Source organism: Sapajus apella, unplaced genomic scaffold, assembly GCF_009761245.1.
Source record: "Sapajus apella isolate SASKATOON/1434 unplaced genomic scaffold, GSC_monkey_1.0 scaffold49, whole genome shotgun sequence".
Taxonomy (NCBI): domain Eukaryota; kingdom Metazoa; phylum Chordata; class Mammalia; order Primates; family Cebidae; genus Sapajus; species Sapajus apella.
The window spans coordinates 5,146,025-5,168,713 of record NW_022436989.1 but is presented as its reverse complement, the minus strand read 5'-3'; the positions used below and the strand labels follow the sequence as shown (position 1 = coordinate 5,168,713).

General features: G+C 49.0%; 1 protein-coding gene across 3 annotated transcripts in view; it reads left to right on the top strand.

Annotated features, from left to right (window-relative positions):
* The window catches only part of SDCCAG8 (SHH signaling and ciliogenesis regulator SDCCAG8), a 249,716-nt gene that overhangs the window by 211,961 nt on the left and 15,066 nt on the right, over positions 1 to 22,689 (top strand). For all 3 annotated transcript variants that reach the window (XM_032242401.1, XM_032242400.1, XM_032242406.1), the window contains exon 17: positions 22,248 to 22,374. In XM_032242401.1, coding sequence (XP_032098292.1) covers positions 22,248 to 22,374 — 127 coding nt within the window. The remainder of the gene's footprint in view (positions 1 to 22,247; positions 22,375 to 22,689) is intronic.

Genomic DNA, 22,689 nt, shown 5'->3' with positions numbered 1-22,689 from the left:
CAGCATTTCTTTTTTGTGTACAATCTCATCTGCCTTTTCATCATGTTCGCTGTGTCCAGTCTGTTGTCTGGTATTATTTTCAATATCCTGATGTACCATGGGCAGATGACTAGCATGACCTCAGGGCTTTCTGCAGAGAAGGTGCCACTGGTTTTTCCAGACCCTATTCTAGGTCAGACTGTCACTGTCTATCTTAGTGGGGCTGGCTAACTTCATTACTTATTCAGTTGATCTGAGACCATTTTGGTAAAAGCATTGAAATACCAATGCAGTATGAGCAAGTCTTTGCTCCCGTATTTAACTGGCAAAGCCAAGGACTTTGGTTTTTCATTTTTGGGGCCCCAGTTAACACCCAAAGGACAGCAGTTTATGAGGCTCTGATGAAGATGGTGAGAACTGGCATTTGATACCTATCAATATTTGATTTATTTGATATAGGTGATCTTTTAACAACCTTGAAACATAGGAGGAAGTATTGTTAACATTAAATTTTACTTTGAAGAAATTCAGGCCCAGAGAGGATGAATGTCACAGATTCCCATGGCTGGCAGGCTGGGCCTCATACCCTTTCCTACTTAATGTCTCTGAGATTCATTGGAGAGAAGAGTAGTTAAAAGTGTGTATTCTGAACGCAGGCAGTTTAAGTTCAGATCCTGTCTCTACTATTTCTGTCCTGTGCGATTCTGGGGCAAGCTACTTAACGTGGGCCTAAACTTCTTCATCTGTAAAATTATAACAGTTGTGTTACCCGTGTCACAGGCTTCTTTCAAGGATTGAATGAGTTACTACATAGAAATGTTAGCGACAGTGCGGGCACATAGTAAGTACTCAACAAACGTTAGGCAGGGGAGTTGTTTAAAGTACCCATGTAGGAAACAGCCAGTAATAGGAAATCAGAGTCTATTATGCCAGGGGAGGAGATGTTACACAGCTCCCATTCGGAGTGGACAAGCTGACTGGGGAAAGGCACTCTGGTCCGGACGACAGGGAAAGTTCATTCCGCCTATACTGTTAGCAAAGTCAGAATAAAAACTTTGTTTTTGCGGTAAAATCCAGGACTATTCCAGCCTATTAAGTTAACGAAAGGCAAATAATTGATGGTGTCTGTCACTGGGGAATTTAGTCTCACTTTCAGTGGAACAGTCAATATGCAGGTCTCCACTCTTGAGGGACAGGAGTGCCACTTCCTAATGCTACATTCCAGAATCCTTTCCAGATGCCTTCCTGATTTAGTCCCTTAAAGTTGGAAACCTGCGGGGCACTGTGTGCCTAAACCACACTGACTTCCAAGTAACATATCTCCATTCACAACCTTTTGTGCCCAGACCCTCTTGGACGCTGCTGTTGACCATTGACTGATATGTGATCCAAGATTTATGACTCTGGAAGTGTTGGAGAGATAGCAAAGGCTTTCAATTGTTTGTCTATTTTATTTTATTTTATTTTTTGAGACGAAGTTTCACTCTTATTGCCCAGGCTGGAGTGCAGTGGCGCAATCTCAGCTGACTGCAACCTCTACCTCCCGGGTTCAAGTGATTCTCCTGCCTCAGCCTCCCTGGTAGCTGGGATTACAGGCACACGCCACCACGCCCAGCTAATTTTTTGTAATTTTAGTAGAAACAGGGTTTCTCCATGTTGGGCAGGCTGGTCTCAATCTCCCGACCTCAGGTGATCCATCCACCTCAGACTCCCAAAGTGCTGGGATTACAGGCCTGAGCCACCGTGCCCGGCCTGTTTGTCTATTTTAAATCCTGTTCCCTGTTCCACTTTGAACTGGATTGAAGTCAGCAATGGAATCAGGAGTGTGGAAGCTGCGGTACCAGAGGTGAGAACCAGTGAGAGACACCTGGCTTATGGCAATCAGTCCAGCTTCAATCAGATAGGAGACACAGTGAGGGAGTGAGCGGAATGGGAGAGAGACCCCCCTGAGGTGACAGCATCCTTGTCTCTCCCAGCAGAAACGAGAGTTCACAAGGGAAGCCCAGAGGCTGTATCCAGAGAGAGTTGTCTGGCTGAGCACATATGTGCACCACAAATCCAGATTTCAGTTCCACCCATTTACATTTCTTCATGTCAGCATCTGATCAGCAACCTCCAAATGTTCTAGCATCCCTTGCAAATAATTTTGATTTGGGAGCCTTCTATGGATAGTTCATTTTTACTGAAAGACTGTTCTCTTGATAAGAAACTTTTGACAATTTTAATGATGTTAAATCAGATTCCACATATATAATGACAGCTTTGTTGGTGTCTATTTGTGTGTGAAGTATTGACATGCATATGTCATGTCCTGCCATCTTACAAAGAACACTGCCTTCGTTTTTAACTATGCTGTAGGGAGCACCCAGCGTTCACACACGTGTATGACTGTGTGTCAACATACACATAGGATGACTGAACTGTGGACTCTATAGAGTTTACGCAGCAATGTGGTAAGGACAAGGATTTTTGTGCCACAAAACTTCCTTGTCAATGCCCACTAGCTTTAGGTGAGTTTCACCCAAGGACAGTGTTGTATGGACCAAAAGGCACAGGATTTTACGGCCATTGCTGTGATAATGGGTTTAGAAGACAGACCTGGGATCGTGTTCCACCTTTACCACTTACTACCCGTGTGAACTTAGGCAAGATACTGTAGCATCTCTTAGCCTCAGTTACTCTGTCCATAAAATGAGGATCATATAATATTATCAATACCTTCTTCAAAGGGTTGATGTTACGATTTTTTTTTTTTTTTTTTTTTTGAGACAGCTTGCTCTGTCACCCAGGCTGGAGTACAGTGGTGCAGTCTTGGCTCATTGCAACCTCCGCCTCCCAGGTTCAAGCAATTCTCCTGCCTCAGCCTCACAAGTAGCTGGGACTACAGGTGCACATCACCACGCCTGGCTAATTTTTGTATTTTTAGTAGAAACAGGGTTTCACCATATGGGTCAGGCTGGTCTTGAACTGCTGACCTCAGATGATCCATCTACCTCAGCCTCCCACAGTGTTGGGTTTACAGGTATGAGCCACTGTGCCAGCCTTATGTTAAGATTTTAAAATGGGGCCAGATGCAATGGCTCACACCTGTAAACCCAGTGCTTTGGGAGACCAAGATGGGAGATCACTTGAGCCCAGGAGTTTGAGGCTACAGTGAGCTGTATTCACACCAGTGCACTCCAGCCTGCATGACAGAGGGAGACCCTGTCTCTAAAAAAAATTAATAAAAATAAAATGGCTGAAAAAGCATTTAACACAGTAACTGCACATAGAAAGGGCTCAATACATATTGTTTATTGCTTTTGTTATTTTTATTATTGAATCTCAATCGCCTCACTCATTAGATTGAAGGAATACTTCCTACAAAACAGGGCTGGGCTTCAGAGTTTACTGAGATAATGTATGTGAAAAGCACTCTGAAAATAATAATGATTGTGTGTTTATTTACCGAGGATCCACTCAGTGCCAGTCACTGTGCGTGCTCTAATTCTCACAACAGTCCTGTGAGGGACGCAGTAGTATTTCATATAGCCAGTGAAGAAACAGGCTTACAAGGATTTGCTTAGGATCATGCTCAGATTTCAACCCAGATCTGTTTTATTTTAAATGCAAATTCATCCTTCTACACAACCACATATCAATGATGATAACCTTGAGAATTGCTGATAATAGTTTGTTGACTTTATTAATGGTTGAACTGGTCTCGTATTATCTAGTTTAGGTTGATGTGTCATTGTGAGTAGTATAGCATCCACTGTATGCTTTTTTTTGTTAAAATGTATGATTTTGATGAAACATACTTAATATATACTCACTCACAAATTTATTATGTAGCTACCTACAGAAGATATTTGTGCCACTAAGCCCTTGGCTATGAAGGCAGTTCCAAATAAAAGAACATGTCAGCAGAGTCCTAGGCAATGACCGTGTGGTTGAAATACACATGCTGTCTGTCCTCAAGGTGAATAATTTGAAGGGCATACTTTTTTGAATGGATAAATTCTGATTTTTATTATAATTTTCAATGCCTTTTCAGTCACTCCTCATGTTTTTACATTTCAGTTACATGAATTTTCATTCATATTGTGGATTACAAGTAAACTGAATTTACAATTTGATGCCCCTGCCTGCATGCTAATGATAACTAGCTTATTGCTCACCAGCTAACAGTGATCTGCTCAGATTGGCATATTGGACCCTGGGCATATTCATGAGGTAATGTATCTGCCGACGCGTGCCTGTGTGCATCTGGAACCTAGCGTATTGTAGGGAGAGAGGCATGGGCTTTTCAGTATGGGCCCTTCCTAGCTACAGGGCTTTGCCAAAGTGTGTGTGTGTGTGTGTTTTTAATCTTCTAAGCCTCAGTCTCCTCATCTATTAAATGGGAATAATAATGGCCATCTCTCAGAGTTTCCGGGCAAGGAAAGGGGTATTTCAGATAACGTGCACCATACTCAAAACATGTCACTTCCCTTTCCACCCTTCTTTGTTACACACGAAAAAAATGTCTAGCAACAGTAGAATATTTGCTTTGCTTTTTCGCCGGATCCTATTTCCACACACGTGAAAAACCATGTCTGGTTAACCAACACGAGGTCTAAACAGATTTGCAGGGAGATCAGTCACCTGTGCCTGAGATGATGCCACCCAGGAGGCTGGCCCGGGTGTGCAGTGCCTTCTGCCCAGATGTGGATCAAGTGCCGCAGCTGCCCCCGACAGGGCTGGGCCCTCAGAACCACCCCCCCACTCCACCTTTTGGGTTTCCACCCCTAACGCCAGCATCCTGGACTTCATCACTCACATGTGCTCGCCAGGTTTCACTTCTAGCTCAGGAGAAAACTGTACTTTTCACCTGTGTGTTTTTGATCACTGGCCTGATGGAATATTTTTCTACTGCCCCCACTTTTCCCAACTGCTCTAAGTTATAAATGGCCAGATTTCAGTCATTAGGAGAGTAGATTTTTTTTTTTTTTTTTTTTTTTTGCAGCCTGTCTCACTGGGGGCTGGATTCCAAGGAGGCAGCCCGTGCACTCACAGGCCAGGAGAGCCAGGATTTCGACGGTGTCAACAATCTTTGCTCATCATACCAAAAAAGCCCTGTGTCGGTGCCGACTCATTAGCATACAGCCGTGCTGTGCTTGCTAACAAAGCAGGCTCTGGGTATCTGCTAGTTTCTCAGCTTGTCTGTCTTCCTTGACCGAAAAGAAAAGAAATAGATTCAGGCAAGGGTGCTGTCCCCCTCCTGTGGCAAGAAAACATCACAAGGATTCCCAGAGGGAGAAAGCTCTGAAGTGATTTTAAAGCCACCATCCTTGGGAGGAAGGAGACTGTCCACCCTTTGTTTTTGTGATCTTCTTTTATAGCATCAACAAGCAAAAAAAAAAAAAAATTGTGTTCTCTAGTTAAAAATGATTGAGCCCTGAATAATTCCTGGTCATCTCTTTTGCAGTTTTTTAGTTGTTGTTGGAGTGCTTAAGAAGAAATATCTGTATAGGCAGAGGCATGTAAGCATGCTCTCCCCTCGGTCTGCCTTCTATCCCTCTTTTGTTGGGGGGATGGAGGGAAGAAGAAACGTACAAGCAGATGTGCTGCTAGATCTACAGGCTTCTGCCAACCATATGGCATCTTAAGGAAAGATGGTTGGAGCGTCTGGATTAGCGAAGAGTCGGGATGGGAAGCCATGTGTCGTGTTGGTACAGGCAGCTGTTGGAGCTCTCTCTAAATGGCTTCAGGAGATTGTGTAATGGAACAAATGGTCCTGAGAGCCTAGGAACAGGCTTGCCGCTGCTGGAGAGGCAATTGGCCCTCGGGCGGGTACCGCTTCCCTTTTCTCCCCCAGTATTACGTATTCTTCATTTAATGTTCTTTGAACTCTAAGACTTGACTCGGAACTTTCAACTTATTACGCCCGTGGGTTCTGTCTGCCTCTGTGTCTGCCTGAACTCTACTCTCTGCCTAATCTGATAATTAATGCCTGTCCTCTTCTGTGTCCTCTTCCTCAGCCCCCCGCAGGGGGTCCAGGCTCAGCAGGCCAGACTTTGGTGCCTCTTGACAAATGCCTTTTCGGAGGAGGCTGCCCTGCTATTGGGGGTTGGAAGTGAAAGGAGGATGTATCCACCCATCAGAATTCCCAGAAACCTCAGGAGATGGAAAATCTTTCATTTCTTAATGACTTAAACTGAGAGTTCTATGTGGTCCCAGGTGTGGAGCACATGAGAAATCTGTACTGTCACTATTTTGGACCTCATGTGCGGCATTAAAAAAATCACTCTAACTTCATACTAGCAAAAGCATTGGACTGTTAGGTCACATGGACCATTTACTCAGCAATTTGAGACCTCAGGATTCTACTTGCTAATACGTAATTTAAAGACTGTATTAATGTACTGTAAACTGAAGAATTGAAACTATGAGACTGGTATCACATGGGCAGTATTTCAGCTGTGGTCAGGTTCTCAGGGCATTCTTATTTTGGGAGGCTGGAGGCAGAAGAAGCAGTGAGACTTCACAGCTAGAACAGACCTGGCGAGTTTGTTCTCTTAGGAAAGCTCTTTGGACATTTCCGCTGCCTTTTGGGGCGAACAGATCTTGTTTTGTTGATGTTTCAGGGGCACTGCACACGCAGTGCAGCGTCTTTAGCTGCTAAAATTGTTAGGTCGGCCTCTTCCCTGGGATGGATAACAAGGCCTGAGGCTGCAGGTATATCATACATCGTGCTTGATGGAAGAGAAAATGGCTAGTTGATTCAAAGAAACCGTCCATTTATCTGACTAAATCATCAAACCAGTTTGAATTAAGTCATGAGTTTGAGTCCCTGAGAGTAGCTGGTCAGTACCTGATGGGTGCTTTTGTTTTGTTTGTTTCTAAGTCCAGGGCTGGAGAAAGAGGTCAGTCCGTGGTTTGTGCTACATGCCATGGGAGCAGAGGGCACCCCGTTCCCTGAATCACTTCCTCCTTTCTCACAGGCAAAGACCCCAACTGCCCAGGGCCCCAAAAACGGGAGCAAGTAAGAAATGCAGCGTCCGGGTTAAAAATGAGTTACCCATGGTCAACTGTGGGAAATAGGAAGCTGTCACGTATGTTGCAGCTTCCCTCAAAGGCTCTTCAAGCAATGAAAATACATTCTAATTGATTTGCTGTGGATCAGTGCAAAGACTTCCTCAAAAAAAGAAACGAAACCTGGAGAATGTATGACTGAACTCCAGTAGGAGAAAAGGGCACGAGTCTAGACATCTCAGGTGTCTTCAAACTGACTCCGGCAAACAACTTTTACCATCTTAAACAAGGTCATCTGAAAATCATTTGAAGATTGTTACCAAATTCCTTCATAAATATTTTCTGCAAGCATAAATGTCAACCAGAAATTTCAGATAAAGTACTATTTTTCCTGTGTGAAGTCTTTGTATTTAAAATTTATCTCATATACATAGGTTTTTAAACACTTTTAAAATTTTTCAGAGCTCATTTCATGCTGAACATGTTAAGTGCTAGGATATTCTTACTTTGTCTTCCGAGTTTAGGATCTGTGCGGGGGTGGGGGGGTGTCTGTAGAAAGCATAATTTTAATTGTTATCCACCAATTGGAAGAAATCACCACTTTAATCCCTTCTACCTTCCAAGTGTACATGGTCCCAAATTTGTCAGCCTTAGAATTTCTTGAAACAATGCAATTAAACTGCAACATATTTTCCATCATTCTTAATTAAGACAGTGACTGAAAAATGTAGATTAACAGAAGTTACTGTTTTTATCAACATATTTTCTCTCTCTTTCCCGCCACCATCACATCCCCCTCCCCCCACCCCTTTTTGCTTTAAATGTCTGATGTCAGTTTCATCCACATGTACATTATGCACATGGCACTGAAGAAACAAAGTAAAAAATTCTCTTTTAATTCTGAGCTGCATGCCCAGCGCCACATGCACTGTCTGTTACATGTCGCTTCTTATGAGGTTCATGCTGGGAAGTTTCTTTTTAAAGGCGAAGTGTTTCTGAAGGAAAGAGTTCAGGTTGGGCAGATTGTGTTAGAAAAATCTCACTGTCTCTGAGTGGAATTAATATACTGATTATTCTGTGCAGGCTCAAACTGGCAGCGTGTGCAAAAGTTCAAGAGTGTCTGGGAATTGAAATATGGAGGAGAAAGCGGGAGAGTGAGCAGAGACAAAGAACTGGAAGTAGGGCTCAGAAGTGAAACTAAATGGTAACTTTGTAAAGAAGGAAAAGGCATTCAAGTATGAACAACTGTCATAAAGCAGTACTTACTGAAAATATTTTTATGGAATCAGGAAGCCCCGTTTTATATGGCACGTTTTAGGATTGGTCTTAAAAATGAGTTTGGTTATTGGAGGAGAGTTGAGGGGGAAATACTGTCATGCCCAGGACCTTTTTATGTTCACTTCTCTGAGTTCTTCAGATCCTTGCCAGTTTCAATTAAGTCACATGAGAAGCTTAATCACTAACGTAGAAATTTAAATGGGTGGCAATATTTCTTTGGCCTGTTAGCCAAGATTCTTTTTTCCTATTTATTAAAATTTGAGTCCTCCATGATCATTGACAAACAATGATTCATCTGTTTACAAATAAGGAATTAAAAGGTAAGAAAAGCCAATGTAATCACGCAGCACCTTTCCCATCGCGGGGAAATCAACCTTTTTACTCATTGCTTCTCAGGGGAAAGAACTTGAGACATGAGCATGGAGTTAATGAAGCTTTCACCCATCTCCTCCTCTCAACCGCCATCTCGGTTTAATCCTCTCCTTCTGCCAAAGTCTGGAGGCCCTGCGAGCCCCCGCGGGGTCGCCTGAGCCAGATGCTCCGCACCCAGCCTCCCCCAGCCCCGGCCGGCTGCCTTCCAGGTGCGGGCTCCCGGCCTCTCCCGGGGCTGCGGGGCTCGGCCGAGCCCGGGCCTAGTATCCAGAGAGGAAGCAGCCGCAGGGAGGTCGGGGTGGGCGGGAGGTGGAGAGGACCGGGCACCGCCGGCGGCGCTGGAGCTGGCTGCCGAGGCCACCCTGGCCGGCGAGGGAGAGAGGCGTCTCCAGCCTGGGGTGCTCCGCGGTGGCCGGAGAGCAGGTGCTGGCGTGCGGGAGGCGCACGTGGAGCCCTGCGGTCCGTTCCACCTGCAGAAGCGCCGCTGCCCAGCGTGGGGTGGAAGGCGGGCTGGGAGCTCGCGGGACGCAGCGTGGCCTCGGCGAGATGCGCTCCCCGGACTGGCTGAGATGGGAGGAGGCTCGTCCTTAGCACGCACAGCCGCTCCTAACTCCATTAACGGAATTTCACTAAACTCCGAGACTGAAGCATTTTATTGGCAGCATTTAGAATGGGGGGAAATGTACCTTCTGTTTAGCAGTTGCTCTTTTTGAAGCAGAAAATTATCTCTAGGGATGACTTAGTAATCGGGTACCCCATTGCCATGTGGGTCAGGGTTTGGGAGAATGCCTGGATCCTGCCAATGCCCCTCTGTAGAAGGCGGCATTCGCCTGGGAGGAGAGGAGCTGGCAGGGCAGGCCACCTCCAGGCAGGCACAGGCCCTAAGCTCTGTCCTGCAGCCCCTCTCCTATTGTCCTTTGCTATCAGGGCAGTTGCTTCTCCTGCCACTAAGTCTTGTGTCTCCCAGCACAGCCAAGACACGGGCATATAGCAGTGAACACTATCTGGATGATTTAGCATGTCTGAGGCCGGGGTCTTTCTGTTGCCTGCAGGGGTTTCCTAGTCCACCAGCAGGTGCTCACCAGAAGCGGGGCGGTGACTGGGACCCATGGCCTGTGCCGTGAGGGGCCACTGTGCACTGTCACCGAGAGCAGCTCCCAGGAAGGCCTCTGCTCCCCCTTCCCTCTGGTGCCACTCACTCAGGAAACCTTAATGTAGGAAGGATGTGTATTGTGCTCCATAAGCAACAGAAACCCAGTCCTGGGGAGAGGCAAAGCCCTTGGCCGCTCTCAGACCATCCTGGGAGATCCTCTGGGCCTTCTGAGTTGAATCCCAGGCTCTCTCCTGCTTTCACAAGGACGCAAGGCTTGTGCACATAGAGGGTTTCTGGTTGGAACTCCTAAATGTTGATTGAGAGATGGTGCAAAACTGGCATATTCCAAAGCCATCTTGGTATTTGTTCTTTGTCACCTTCCTCAAGCTCAAGGTGGTTTTTGGGCTACAGCAGGGCATTCACAGAACGAGTGCTACTTTTGAAAAACAGGAAGGTGTGTTGGAAGCCTAGACTGGTTCTCTTGCCACTCATTAAAAATCAAAATTTTGCAGCCCAAATATTAAAAATGGACTCTGCTTATTCCTTCTTCCCCACAGTGGCACACAACTGGGCAGGCTCCATCCCGTCTGCTGCCGGAGCCCAGTAGAAACCAAATGAACCTCCAGCAGGTCTAATCACTCGGATCTGTCATGGACCCTCTAGCTGGAAGAGTTATGCCATCATATTATCCCAACACTCATCACTGTGTGGAGGACCCCTTTTACTAAATGATTTATTGCTCTTTGCAGAATTCCTTTGGCTGCAGATTTTATTTCTGAGTCACTCTGTTCAGCTCAATTGGTCGCCTTCAGTTACCGTGGCAACCAGCAGATGGGGTTCTTTGACAAGGGTCAGCGGGGAGGCTGCCTTGGTTTAGACAGAAGAGGAGCTAAATAAAAAGCTTTCAGCATTGACAGTTCTGTAGTGGATGGCCAGGAGTTGTTATCAAATTACTTGCATTAAAACCTAATTAAGATGTGTGCCAATAAGTGCGCTGTAGTGATTGAATCTGGTTACTTAGCTGCCGTGGGCCCACTCTTACTCCATCACACCTCTGTGGCCAGTTTGCTGTCCCAAGAATGGTTAAATGTGAAGGACGCTGAGGAGACCTCACCCCACTGTGGAACTGCACATGCTCTGGGACCACTCCAGGAGGGTTTTAGTCTATGGGAGCACCAGGAAGACCTCATTCAAACAGAAACTTCCTGAAAACACAGCAGTGTGCCCCCAAACCCAGGATGGCAACTGAGCAGGACCTCCATGCGTCTGATAGCTCCATGTCTTCCTTTAAGACTACTGGTGATTTAATTGCAAATAGCCTTCAACAAAATGAAAATGGTCTGTAATCATTCCAGGTTAAAGAAGTCTAAATAGAGACATGACAACTAAGTGTGAAGGATCTTTTCTGGGTCGGGAAGAAAGGAACATTATTGGGCCAGTCGACAAGATTAGAATCCAATTTGGTAGGTTAGATGAAGCTATTAGATCAATGTGAAATTTACCATAGTTGGTAATATTCTGTGGTTCTGTAAGAACATATCTTTATCCTTAGGAAATACACACTGTAGCATGTAAGATAAAAGGGCAATGGTGCATGCAGCTTACTCTCAACTGGTTCTGTACGCACACACAGACACACACACAAAGGCAGGAGAGTATAACAAATCAAAATCAAATGGAGCAAAATTATTACAATAGGTGAATTTGAATAAAGGGTATGTTGGTATTATCTGTAATATTCTTGTAATTTTTTATAAATGTGACATTACTTCCACAGAAACCAGTTTTTAAGGACGGCTCTAGGGTGAGGTAGGGTATGGTGCGCGGCAGTGTGGGTTTTCCTGGTGGTGCTTCTGTGTGGCCTCAAGCTACATGCAGCATGGATACTACTCTGCAAAGATTCCGATTTTCAGCAATTTTCATTCCTCTGTCCCATTTCCTTTGCACGCGGAGGCTATCCTCACCGTGACTCTGTTCTTGCTCTAGACAAAGCTGAGTAAGATAACTCATGCTTCAGGCAGATGGTCTTCTAGGCTCTTCTAAGTCTGAGATTCTTGACGCGTCAACTCCTGTCACTGTCATTTCATGGTGTCAGGATCCTTTATTCAGCCCAGTCCTCCAAAGGTATTACAAACTCAGCCTTGGTTAGATAGCACTTGTACTTTAAGAAGGTAACAAGGTAGTGATACAACAGATCTAATTGCCTTCACATGAAACCGTGCCTCCTTTTTGGTAGAAGCACTGTTTTAAAAAGTTGGTCTGCGAAGATCCTCGGTGATATTGTCAGAGGCTTTAGGGTTTTGCTGGAGGCGGCAGTGCTGCAGCTTGAAGAGCTCAAAGTGTCCCCTTGGCCATGGGCACATTCACTGGAGGTTCACCGAGGGCCACTGTGGCAGTGGGAGCCCACCACCAACTTGTTTCCTCCCGTGGTCTTCCGAGCTCCTGGCCTCTTCATGCCAATGCCAGTGTGTGGATGAGATCAATGTGGCTCAAAGTGTGGTTTCCGGAGTGTGGCCCTCAGACTCTTACTGGTCTGGGATGAGGCAAGAGCTGAAATTGAGTCAGGAGGTTTCAAAGCAATCAAACACAGCTTCCTCCTTTTTATTGTACTTCGCAAAACCATTAATCTGCAATAGTTTGGAAATTTTAAAAGAATTAAAATCAAATCTGGTTCTCCTCACTGAGCTTGTCAGAGGAGTCCTGGTCTAGAGATTTCTTCCCTTCTCAGGCCCCCAGGCCTTTGAAAATGAGCTTGTGTCAGTTGCTTCTGGGAAGGTTGCCCAGTACATTCTCTCTCTCAGGGTCCTTCCCTTAAATTCTTATGTTTAACATGGAATAGAAGACTGTCAGGCCTTTCAAAAAAGGATTTTGAGATGCTGCAAAGATCACTGGATTTGGAGTCAAGAGATGGGGGTTCTAGCCCCAGATGGCAGCCCAGCCTTGGGTAAGTCACTTATATGTTCTTGGTTTCACCATAATGGGCTGAACTGAATGCTCTCTGATGTGCCTCTCAGCCCTAACATAACATGATTCTTTTGATGAGAAGAGCAGGAGTCGATCCCCCATCACTTGGGGGCATCCCCAAGAAGCCTCCGTGTTTCCTCTGCAGGCAGCTGATGCTAGCTGGGAATCTTTGAGAATGAGTCAGGGAAGGGGTCATACAGGACATACACCCCTTCAATGAAGGTGTGTGCCTCTGCAGCACGCACAGTCCTCAGGAAGAATTCCTCTATTCAAGCCGTTACTGAATAAGGTAGATTTACACAAAGAAATTTTTTTTTTTTTGAGGCAGAGTCTCACTCTGTTGTCCAGGCTGGAGTGCAGTGGTGCAATCTCGGCTCACTGCAACCTCCTCCTCCCGGGTTCAAGCAATTCTTCTGCCTCAGCCTCCGGAGTAGCCGCGACTACAGGTGTGCGCCACCGCGCTCAGCTAATTTTTGTATTTTTAGTAGGGACGGGGTTTCACCACGTTGGCCAGGCTGGTCTCAAACCCCTAAACTCGTGATCCGCCCTTCTCGGCCTCCCAAAGTGCTTGGATTACAGGCGTAAGCCCCTGCGCCTGGCCAGGCAAAGGAAATTTAAACAGCAAACCAGCCACTAAAAGTGCCTTCATGTTCTGAGCGAGGATGTTGGGCTAGAGTGCATTCCGGTTGCTTTGGCACACTGCTTGTTCTCGGTGATTCCGTAGGACCTCGTTCATGAGATGGAATGATGTAAAACGCCACAGCAATGGTTAAGTGTTGGAACAAAGTAATACAATTTTACATCAACGTGGTTTATTCACCAGAATTAATGACCTAGAGCAGTAACTGCGTTTTCAAAACTTCACCTTGGTGACAAGGTGTATAGCTATGTGTGTAGCTGACGATATTTGAAGATAGGAACATAGTCAAATCTGTAAAGTAATAGGATTGTAGAAATATGGAGCTGGGAGGATTTAGCCGTCGTCCAGCCCCAGGGCTGGCGAACTTTAAAAGGTCAGGTAACAAATATTGTAGGCTCTGTGGCCATATGAGCTCTGTCGCAGCGACTCGGCCGTTAGAGGGCAAAAGCAGGCAGAGACAAAACGTGAATGAATGGGCATGGCTGTGTTTCAACGGAAGTTTATTTAGGGGCGCTGCAAGTTGAATTTCATGCAGTGTTCACATATTACTCTCCTTTTGATTTTTAAAAATCATTTTTTTTTTTTTGAGACGGAGTTTCGCTCTTGTTACCCAGGCTGGAGTGCAATGGCGCGATCTCGGCTCACCGCAACCTCCGCCTCCTGGGCTCAGGCAATTCTCCTGCCTCAGCCTCCTGAGTAGCTGGGATTACAGGCACGTGCCACCATGCCCAGCTAATTTTTTGTATTTTTAGTAGAGACGGGGTTTCACCATGTTGACCAGGATGGTCTCGATCTCTTGACCTCGTGATCCACCCGCCTCGGCCTCCCAAAGTGCTGGGATTACAGGCTTGAGCCACCGCGCCCGGCCGTAAAAATCATTTTAAAATGTAAAAATCACTCTCAAGCAGCAGATCACACAGAAACGGGCAGTGGCCTGTAGTCTGAAGTTTGCGGACCTCACTTCTAGTTTTATACTCTCATTTCACATGTGAAGAAACTGAGATTCAAAGTGATCACAGGATTTGCTTAAGTCTCATGACTGATGCCAAAGCATTTTAGGAGCAGACTAGGATAGTTTTCATTGAGACAGTTGGTTGTTTTGATGATGAAAATTGAAGCCACACAAAAATTATTCTCCAGAAGAACTAATTTTGTATGTGTGATTAATACTGTGAATTAGAATCTACCAGTGGTTCTCATACTTAAGAATTCATCATAGCCATCCAGAGGGCTTATTAAAACACATGCTGCTGGGCCCCACCCTCAGAGTTGATGGTCAGGAGGTCTGGAGATCTCACTTTCTCAGGTTTACAAGTGGAGAACCTGAGGCTGAGAAAGAGACTCAGCTTCAGGCTTAAGGTAAAATAGCTAGCTTGTGATAGGGGTTCAAATCAATGTCCCCAATTTCAAGTTGAGCACTCATAGGATTCAGATTAGAGCTATGGATAATCATCAAGCAAAGAGGCAGGGCTGGAGTTTTGTTTTGCAAGGTCCTTCTAGTCTGGCTGTTGGGGGAGTATGGATTCCAGGGGGCCGTGTGGAAGCATGCAGCTCTGTGAGAAGGCTTTGTGGGAATCTGGATATGAAATGCTGGAGCTGGACTTCAGGAGTGAAGGTCATGGAATGAATGGATGGGTGGGATGGGATGGGAGGGAGAGGTTCAGAGGGCCTAGAGGACTCATCTGTGGAACTGGGAGACTGAACTGTGGGGGTGGTGGCTTGGGGGACACAGAGAGGGACACAGAGGAGCATTGGGAGGTGACTCCACTGTGTCAGGTGCAAGTTTGAGGCAGGCTTGGAAACGCAGTGGAGAGGCCTGAGGCTGAGATCAAGGGCTCAGGATCCTTGGCCTCTCCGCTTGGAGCCAGGAGTGTAGATTTTAAAACTCATGCAGGCGGAAGGTCTCCTGTCAGGAGAGCGCTGAGCCCAGGCCTGGGTCACACCAGCATTTGAAGGTCTGATGGAGGAGGAAGAGGTGCCTGAGAAGATGGGACCAAAGAGTAGGGGCGTGAGAGGCCAGGACAGAGGGTAAGAAGGAGAGCGATGAGTCACACTGTGGGGTCCTGTCCTGGGTGGCTTAGGTAATCCTAGCTCCGCCTTACCTTGGGTGCGCTGGGGCAGACAGTCACACCTCTCCACCTTGCTTCTCTCCGGCATAAAATGCAGATGATAACACCTATCCTGTAGTATTGTTATGAGGATTAAATTACTTAAGGAATGTAAAATGCTTACCGTCTTGGGCATTTAGTAAATGCTCAGTAAATATTAGAGGAGACTGCTGAGCATAGTAAAGTGAGTGCATACTTTACAGTTCACATATTTGCACCTTTTAAATCCATATGTTGTTTGAAAAATGCTCTTCATTTCCACGAGGAGGATGCCTCTCCCAGGGTAACTGCGAATCTAAGCACTTTGAGAACACTTCTCTAAGAAGAGGAAGGAAAATCTTTGCTGTCCTCAGAGTGACCACAGCGAAGAGGCTCTGGTCCGAAAACATTTTAGAACAAAAGACTTTACCACCACCACCAAAACCAAACAAAACCCAAAACAATAAGAACAACAGCCTCCCACAGTAGTCTGTAGGTAGCTCCCAGGGGAAATTGTGGAGTGAAGCAACATCTCCAACTGAAAAATATACACGCATGAGGATATGGGCCACCTCTGGGGAAGGAATCCGTTCGTAGTGGCCCACAGTGCTGGTGCTAGGTTCACAAGCGTTCATTTGGTTATTATACCTCATAACTTATTTATACATTGCATATATTTTGTATGTATCACATACAACATAAAAAAATTTAAATATATGTATTCATTTGCTTTCACAGTATTCATAGCAAATGAGTGTCTGAAGCACAGGACCAGAGCTGGCAGCTTGCACCGCTTCTGTTTTGCATAAGATATTTTCCACAGCCCACTCAGCTCTATAAAGTTGTTTAGTATTTCGCCACTTGCTCCATCTTATCTTGAAGTCTTACATATTTTTTTTAAATGCTGGTTCTGATCATGCTTGCAGGGTGTGGCTTAGAGAATCGCTGCTGGACCAATAAGGCCTGCCTGGCCCAGCACACTTACGAGTCCCCTGTGATTTCATTGGCATCTGCCTTGAGAAGCCCGGGCCTGTTTGTTCCCATGGCAACTGCTGCCCCCTACACGCCTGAAATTCCTGGTGATGCCCTTGCATGTAAGGGGAGCCCGTCCTGCCCATTCTGCCCCTTTATGGGTGGCTGCTTTTCTCCCCTAAGGTCCCCAGTCCTGCCCAGGCAGGGGTGACAGCTGTACCTCTGCAGCTCCTGAAGGACATGCACCCTGTGCCTGAGATGAGGACAGCCACACCAGCCTGGGCTTAGGCTCCCCAAAATAGGCTCCTCATGGACAGGCGGACCCTACCCTCTGCTGTGAGGGCAGGGGAGCACAGGGGCTTCCTGGAGGAGGACTGGCTTCCTGCCCCGATGGGGCCTGGCCACGGCTCCCACAGTGAAGATACCATCTGCATCCTGGGGGCCCTGGGACAGGATGCAATCCCTGCCTGTTGCAAGGATGAGATATGGGCGGGGGAAAGAAGGGTCTGAATTGGGTTGAGCTCTGAAATCTGGCAATTCCGTCTCTGTTTCCTGCTGCATGGAGCGCCATGTGTGTGGTTCGCAGGCTGTGGGGGGCTGCTTCTGCCTCAACAGACTCGCAGGCCCCATGATGGCAGCCCCCCTCGCCCCTTTCATTACCTAATGCCTCCTAGAAAAGGCTCAAAACGAGACACACAGAAGACGGAATTGCACTGTCTCCAAATGCCAGTTGCTCTGAGACTGGAGCGCTGAAAGCGGTTTCCAGGCCTGCGGCGACGCAGAGGGGAAGGACCTGCAGGCCGAGGGCCATTGCGGGTGGAGGCCGCAGGTGGAGGGCTCGGGGCGGCGGCTGCCAGGCCTTCCTCCGAGCGCGCCCCCTCGGCTTGGCAACGTGTCCCTGCCTCCCGCCGGCGCCCTCGTCCCCGCAGCAGCCTCCCCGCAGCCTTGTCCCGTTTCTCAGCAAACAGTCGTGCCCTCTACCTGGGGGATCCTCGAGGCTGCTGAGCACGAGCACCGCGCCCGCCGCCCCTCTGGCCTGGGGAGGAGGGTCCCAGTCTTCTGCGGAGGGCGCCCTCCTCTGCCTTGAAGATCGCCTCTCTCTCCTCCAGGGCCTCCTCCCCAGCAGCTCCAGTGGCTCCACCCTCCGCACCCTGTCCTGCGACCTCCCAGCAGCCCAGCCCCTCCCCAGAATACCCCCCTCCAGCCCCGTCATCTGGCTTCTGCCCCAGGCAGGAGCCTCCGTGGGCGCTCGGCCACCAGGTGGTATTTCCCGCAAACTGACCACTCCTCCCCGACACCTCTCCTCCTGGACCTCCAGGTCTCTCTCCCGGCTTTCCTCCCTCCAGGATCCCACTCTCAGTGTCTCTCCAGCTTCCTGTCCGTTGCCAGCCCTTGAATGCGGCGGTTCCCTAAAGCCCCATCTTGGGGTGCGTCCTTCCCTCTCACTGCAGCAGAGCTTCTCCGCCAGCGGGGCCTGCGGGCCAGAGATCGCATTTTTAGCAAGCGTCCCACATTGACAATGTTTGCCAACCCTTCCCAGGCAATCTGGCCCCCACGTTCATGGCCTCCCTCCCAGCAGGTCTGGCCCACTGAGCTAGAGCTCAGCTCGCCCATCCTAAACCCCACGCTGCGCAACTGCCTGTGAGTGCGTGTCCGCAGGTACCTCGGACTCGCCCTGACCCCAGAACTTCTCCACCAGGCGGGTCCCTCCTGCCATCCTCTGTCCCATAAATGGCACTGCCATTGCCTGCAGGACAAAGTCCATACTTGTTGGTTTGGCCACAGAGTGCAGCGTCACCTCCCTCCCGGCAGCCCGCAGCCTCTGCTCCAGCCACGCCCCGCAGCTTGCAGTTTCCAGACGCGCAGTGCCCTTTGCGCTGCCACCCGGAAGTGGGAAGGCCCCGCCCCTGCCCCCCCAGAACACCACCCACTCATCCTTTCTATCCCAGTTTGCCCACTGAGTGACTTGAATGAGTAATTTATGTCGTCTATGCCTTAGTTTCCTCATTCTTGAAGTGGGCATAATAATTGGTTCCTGCCTCATGGAACTAAATAAACAATACATGCAGTGACTGACAAGTAAGTGCTCAGCACATGATGATGACGAGCCTTGGGGAGGGGCGGGTATCTAGGCAGGCGCAAGCCCTCCCAGGCCTCCCATCTGTAATACTGACCGCTTCTTCCCTCACGGGGTCCTGTTGGAGCTGAGCACATTTCTTTACAAGTGGGTCTCTCCTCCACTGGCCGCAAACCTCCCAAGAGCAGGAAGCAGTTATCATTCTCAGTACCTACCTTAGTACTTGACCCTTAAGAGATGTTTACTGGCTGGACGCGGTGGCTCACGCCTGTAATCCCAGCACTTTGCGAGGCTGAGGCGGCTGGAGTTCGAGACCAGCCTGACCAACATAGCGAAACCCCATCTCTACGAAAAATACAAAAATGAACCCGTGGCACGCACCTGTAGTCCCAGCTACTTGGGAGGCTGAGGCGGGAGAATCGCTGGAACCCGGGAGGCGGAGGTTGCAGTGAACGACATGATGCCACTGCGCTCCAGCCTGGGCGACAGAGAAAGACACCATCTCAAAAAAAAAAAAAAAGAGGTGTTTACCAAGAATTGGTTCGTTTGGTGAATTAACTCAGTGAGTTAACCACCATTAACAATGGTTGAGGACACCAGGTGCTGCCTGGATTTGACTCCAAGCTCTACCAATTACTTGTGTGACTTTGTGCAAGTTAACGGCTCAGCTTGCTTTCTCATCTGTAAAATGGGGATAATTCTAGCGTGTACCTCCTAGGACTGTAGTGAATTTTTAATTAATCATTGAATGTAATAGCTAGTTTATTGATTAATCGATTAAATTTACATAGGTAATGGTAGTGCAGTAAGCACATGGCTCAGTAGGCTTTAGCAGCCGTCAGTGCTGCTGTGTGGAGCTGTGGCTGGATGAATAGGTGAACTCAGGACCACAGACACGAGCGAGCAGGAACCACCATGGAAGAGAAAAGAGCTTTTGTGTCTGGGAAACCCCCAAGAAATCTCCTCTGAATCATGGTAATGAAACATCCATTCACGAAGGGTAGGCTGGGTCGTGCAGGGTTGAAGGCTTTTCCAAAAATAAGTAACTTTAAAAAAAATCTCTTTTCCCAATATTCATAATATTGGAAGTCTTCATGTTGGTTTAAAAAATGAGTCAATTGGACTCCATCCTCAGCTCTTAGCTGGGAATGTGGTCTCAGGGAACTCACTCCTCACAGCAGGGGCGCTTCTGTGGAAACCCTGGTCAGCTGGTCCCCTGCTGTCCTGCAGGGCTCACACCCAGGCACTTGATTCAGCGTGTCTGGGTGGTCTCCTTCCTCCTCCACCCCAGTAATCGCTATGGCCTTCCCAGGCCCCCAGTTTGCAAAGCACTCTGGACTAAGCCTCCTCCAGGTTCTGAGGGCTCCATAGGAGGGAGGTCTAGTCCAGAATAGGCCCCATTGCTGGAGGTGGAGCCAGGGTGGCCTGCCATGACCGGCATTTATGCTGTGAGAGTGGCTTTGGCCTTGCCTGTTGCCCTGGATGTGCTTCCATCCTTTTTCAGGAGTTCTAACCACATACTGAACCCATCCATCCAAAAGACCATTATCCCATTTGATCCAAGCACAGGGCAAGGGACCACAGACAATGGCTGCTCCTGGCACCTTCTCGCCATGCAGCCATGTCATTTGTCACATGTCTCCTGGCACCTTCGTACCCCGGAGCCATGTCATGGTGTCATTTGTCACGTTTCTGTTCCATTCTTTTCGAGGAAGCAGGAAGCCACGGGGCTGCTGTGTCAGTCGCTCTTAGCCAGTGGCTCTCTGCACAGGCAGGACTTCATGGGAGGGGAAAAACCACTTTAGGGTCCAGAGCTCAAGGGCTAATGATGCTTTTCACCTGCCTGATTTAAATACAGAAGCATCAGATTGTCTGCTTCTCAAGGAAAAGAGCTGTTACTATCTCTGTCTCTTCAACGGGACCCACTCCTGGGCCCACAGCAAGGGAGGGTTCTCAGATGAATGGCGGCCTCCTGCCTGTGTTGGAGGGTCGGCCTAGGCAGGTTCCCCAGGCCCCTGACCTGGGAAGTCCTCCTCTCTCCGGACCCTTGCTGCTGAGGACAGCCCAGGCTCTGGGGGCGGTGGAGCAGAGCTTTTGTGATCTGCCCCAGTGGTGTGGCTTTGAGAGTAGCTCCCAGGAAAGGCTGCCTCAGCCCCAGCAGGATGGGGACTGGTAGGGACAGATGAGGCTTCTCAAAGCGGCGATGCCCTAGGTGTCGCCAGAAGGAAACCTTTTCCTCCAAGATCAGAGATGATGGGAAGAGGTGGGGTGTTGGAGCATCACCACGTAGACAACACACACGCAGGGAAACACACTCTTGGGTGGAAGATCTTTGCTGTTCTGTTGAGCCCAGCCTGATCCTGGAGGCAGGGCAGGGCCGGGCTGTTGTCCAGTCTCGCCGTCGTGGGAGCGCCTGTCCCCGAAAGAGGCGCTAAGGCGTCCTTGAGCCCTTACACTTTCTCCAGAACCTGCGGGCAGCACGAGGCCCGTGGGCAAGTGCAGGCTTGTGGGCGCGGCCAGTCGGAGGCACTCGGCCCAGGGGGCGGGGCGTCCTGGGAGCATGCGCAATGCCGGCTCTGCGGCTTGGAGGGTGTTTCAGCTGCTGCCCGCACCTCCCCGGCACAGGTAGGGCGCCCCAGCCAACCAGCACCATGCCACCACGCTGGGTGTGGCTGAAAACTGGGAGTCACGGAGCGTTCTGGGGAAGTGCCAAGGCTGGGGGCTCGGGCCCCTTGACCAAAGACTCCAGCCAAATCCGTCGGAGGCTGAGAAGGGCGGGGGGCAGGGCGGGGGGAACCCGGTGGGAAACGGGGTGTAGGCAGAGCAGGGTGGGAGGAGGGCAAGGGACCATCGCCGGTCCCCGGGGGCATTGGTGCCTATGCCCACGTGCGCGTCCTTTTGTGTAGAGGAACCTGTCCCAACCTGAAGGCCCAAACATTTGGTCATGTCAGTGTTTCGTTGTGCTCGGAGCCCTAGGACAACCCGAGCTGAGGGCAGCCCCTGAGGTCTGCAGTGCAGTATCCTGCAGGTTGAAATGCACCGTGAGCTTTACTGCCTTTTCCATGTGAGAATCCGAGTTAACGTGCCTGTTGGTGCTTTTGATGGGTGTGGACGATGAGGCAGGGCACGCGTCTCCCTTCTTTCCAGGACACTTCTGGGTAGTGGTTCAACTCCAAATTTAACCCAAAGCCAGCAGTTCCATGGGTGCGTGTGCTCCTGGCTGTAGGAAGCCGACTGTGGACGGATGAGGATAATGGCCTCAGTGAATTAGCAAGTCTGGAGAGGACAAATTTAGGATCTTTAAAGACAGCTGGTCAGCGATGCCGGAGCTCGTGATTGACTGAGTGATTAATAATGGAAAACCCTTACTTCAGTGTTTCCACGGCCCTCACCCACTTCCCCAGCCGGGGCGGCGTCTGCTCAGCCTGCCTGAGACCTTTCCAGCTGAACAATGGAGGCATTTAAGCCCCTCATCTTTGACCTCTGCTTGGGAGTTCCAAGTTTCCTTTTTTCTTCTCCTTACCCCACTCATCTGCGTGTTTTCTAATTGACAGTGTACTGAGATGGCTCTCGGTCCCCACGCACATTTGCTAGAATGTTACTCACCTTCACACAGTGCGTACCAAGGGCCCACTGCCAGCCAGAGCCTGGCACCTCAGGGTCACCCTAGGTGTCCTGCTCATGGTCCCCTATCAGGGGCTTCCCTCAGATGCACACAGCCCCAGAGCCTGTTGAAAGGCTGGTGTCTGCCGTTATCCCTCTTTAATTCTGCGGTGGATTTTTCTCCAGGCTAAGGCAGCTGGATAAGCACAGCCAGGCCACGGCCCAGCAGCTGGTGCGGCTCCTCAACAAGCAGAACCAGCTTCTCCTGGAGAGGCAGAGCCTGTCGGAAGAGGTGGACCGGCTGCGAACCCAGGTACTGTGCAGAACCCGGCGCAGGGCGAGAGTCTACAGATGGGCCTTTCACGCACCTCAACAGCCAGAATTCCCACTGATCACATCGGTTAGCAGTAAGCTGGGAGGGAGGTCCTGAAGACTGTGCGAGGCACCGTGTGGGACCCAGAGAAGCAGAGCCATGGGCCTGTCCTGGTGACCCAGGCCCGTGAGTCAACGAACCACACTGAGCGCCAAGCTGCGCCAGGCCGCGCTGCAGAGGGTGCAAGGGCGGGGGGACTGGGAGGATGGCCATGGGCAGAACAGGCTTTTTGGAGGAGGGTGGCCTGGAGCCGCC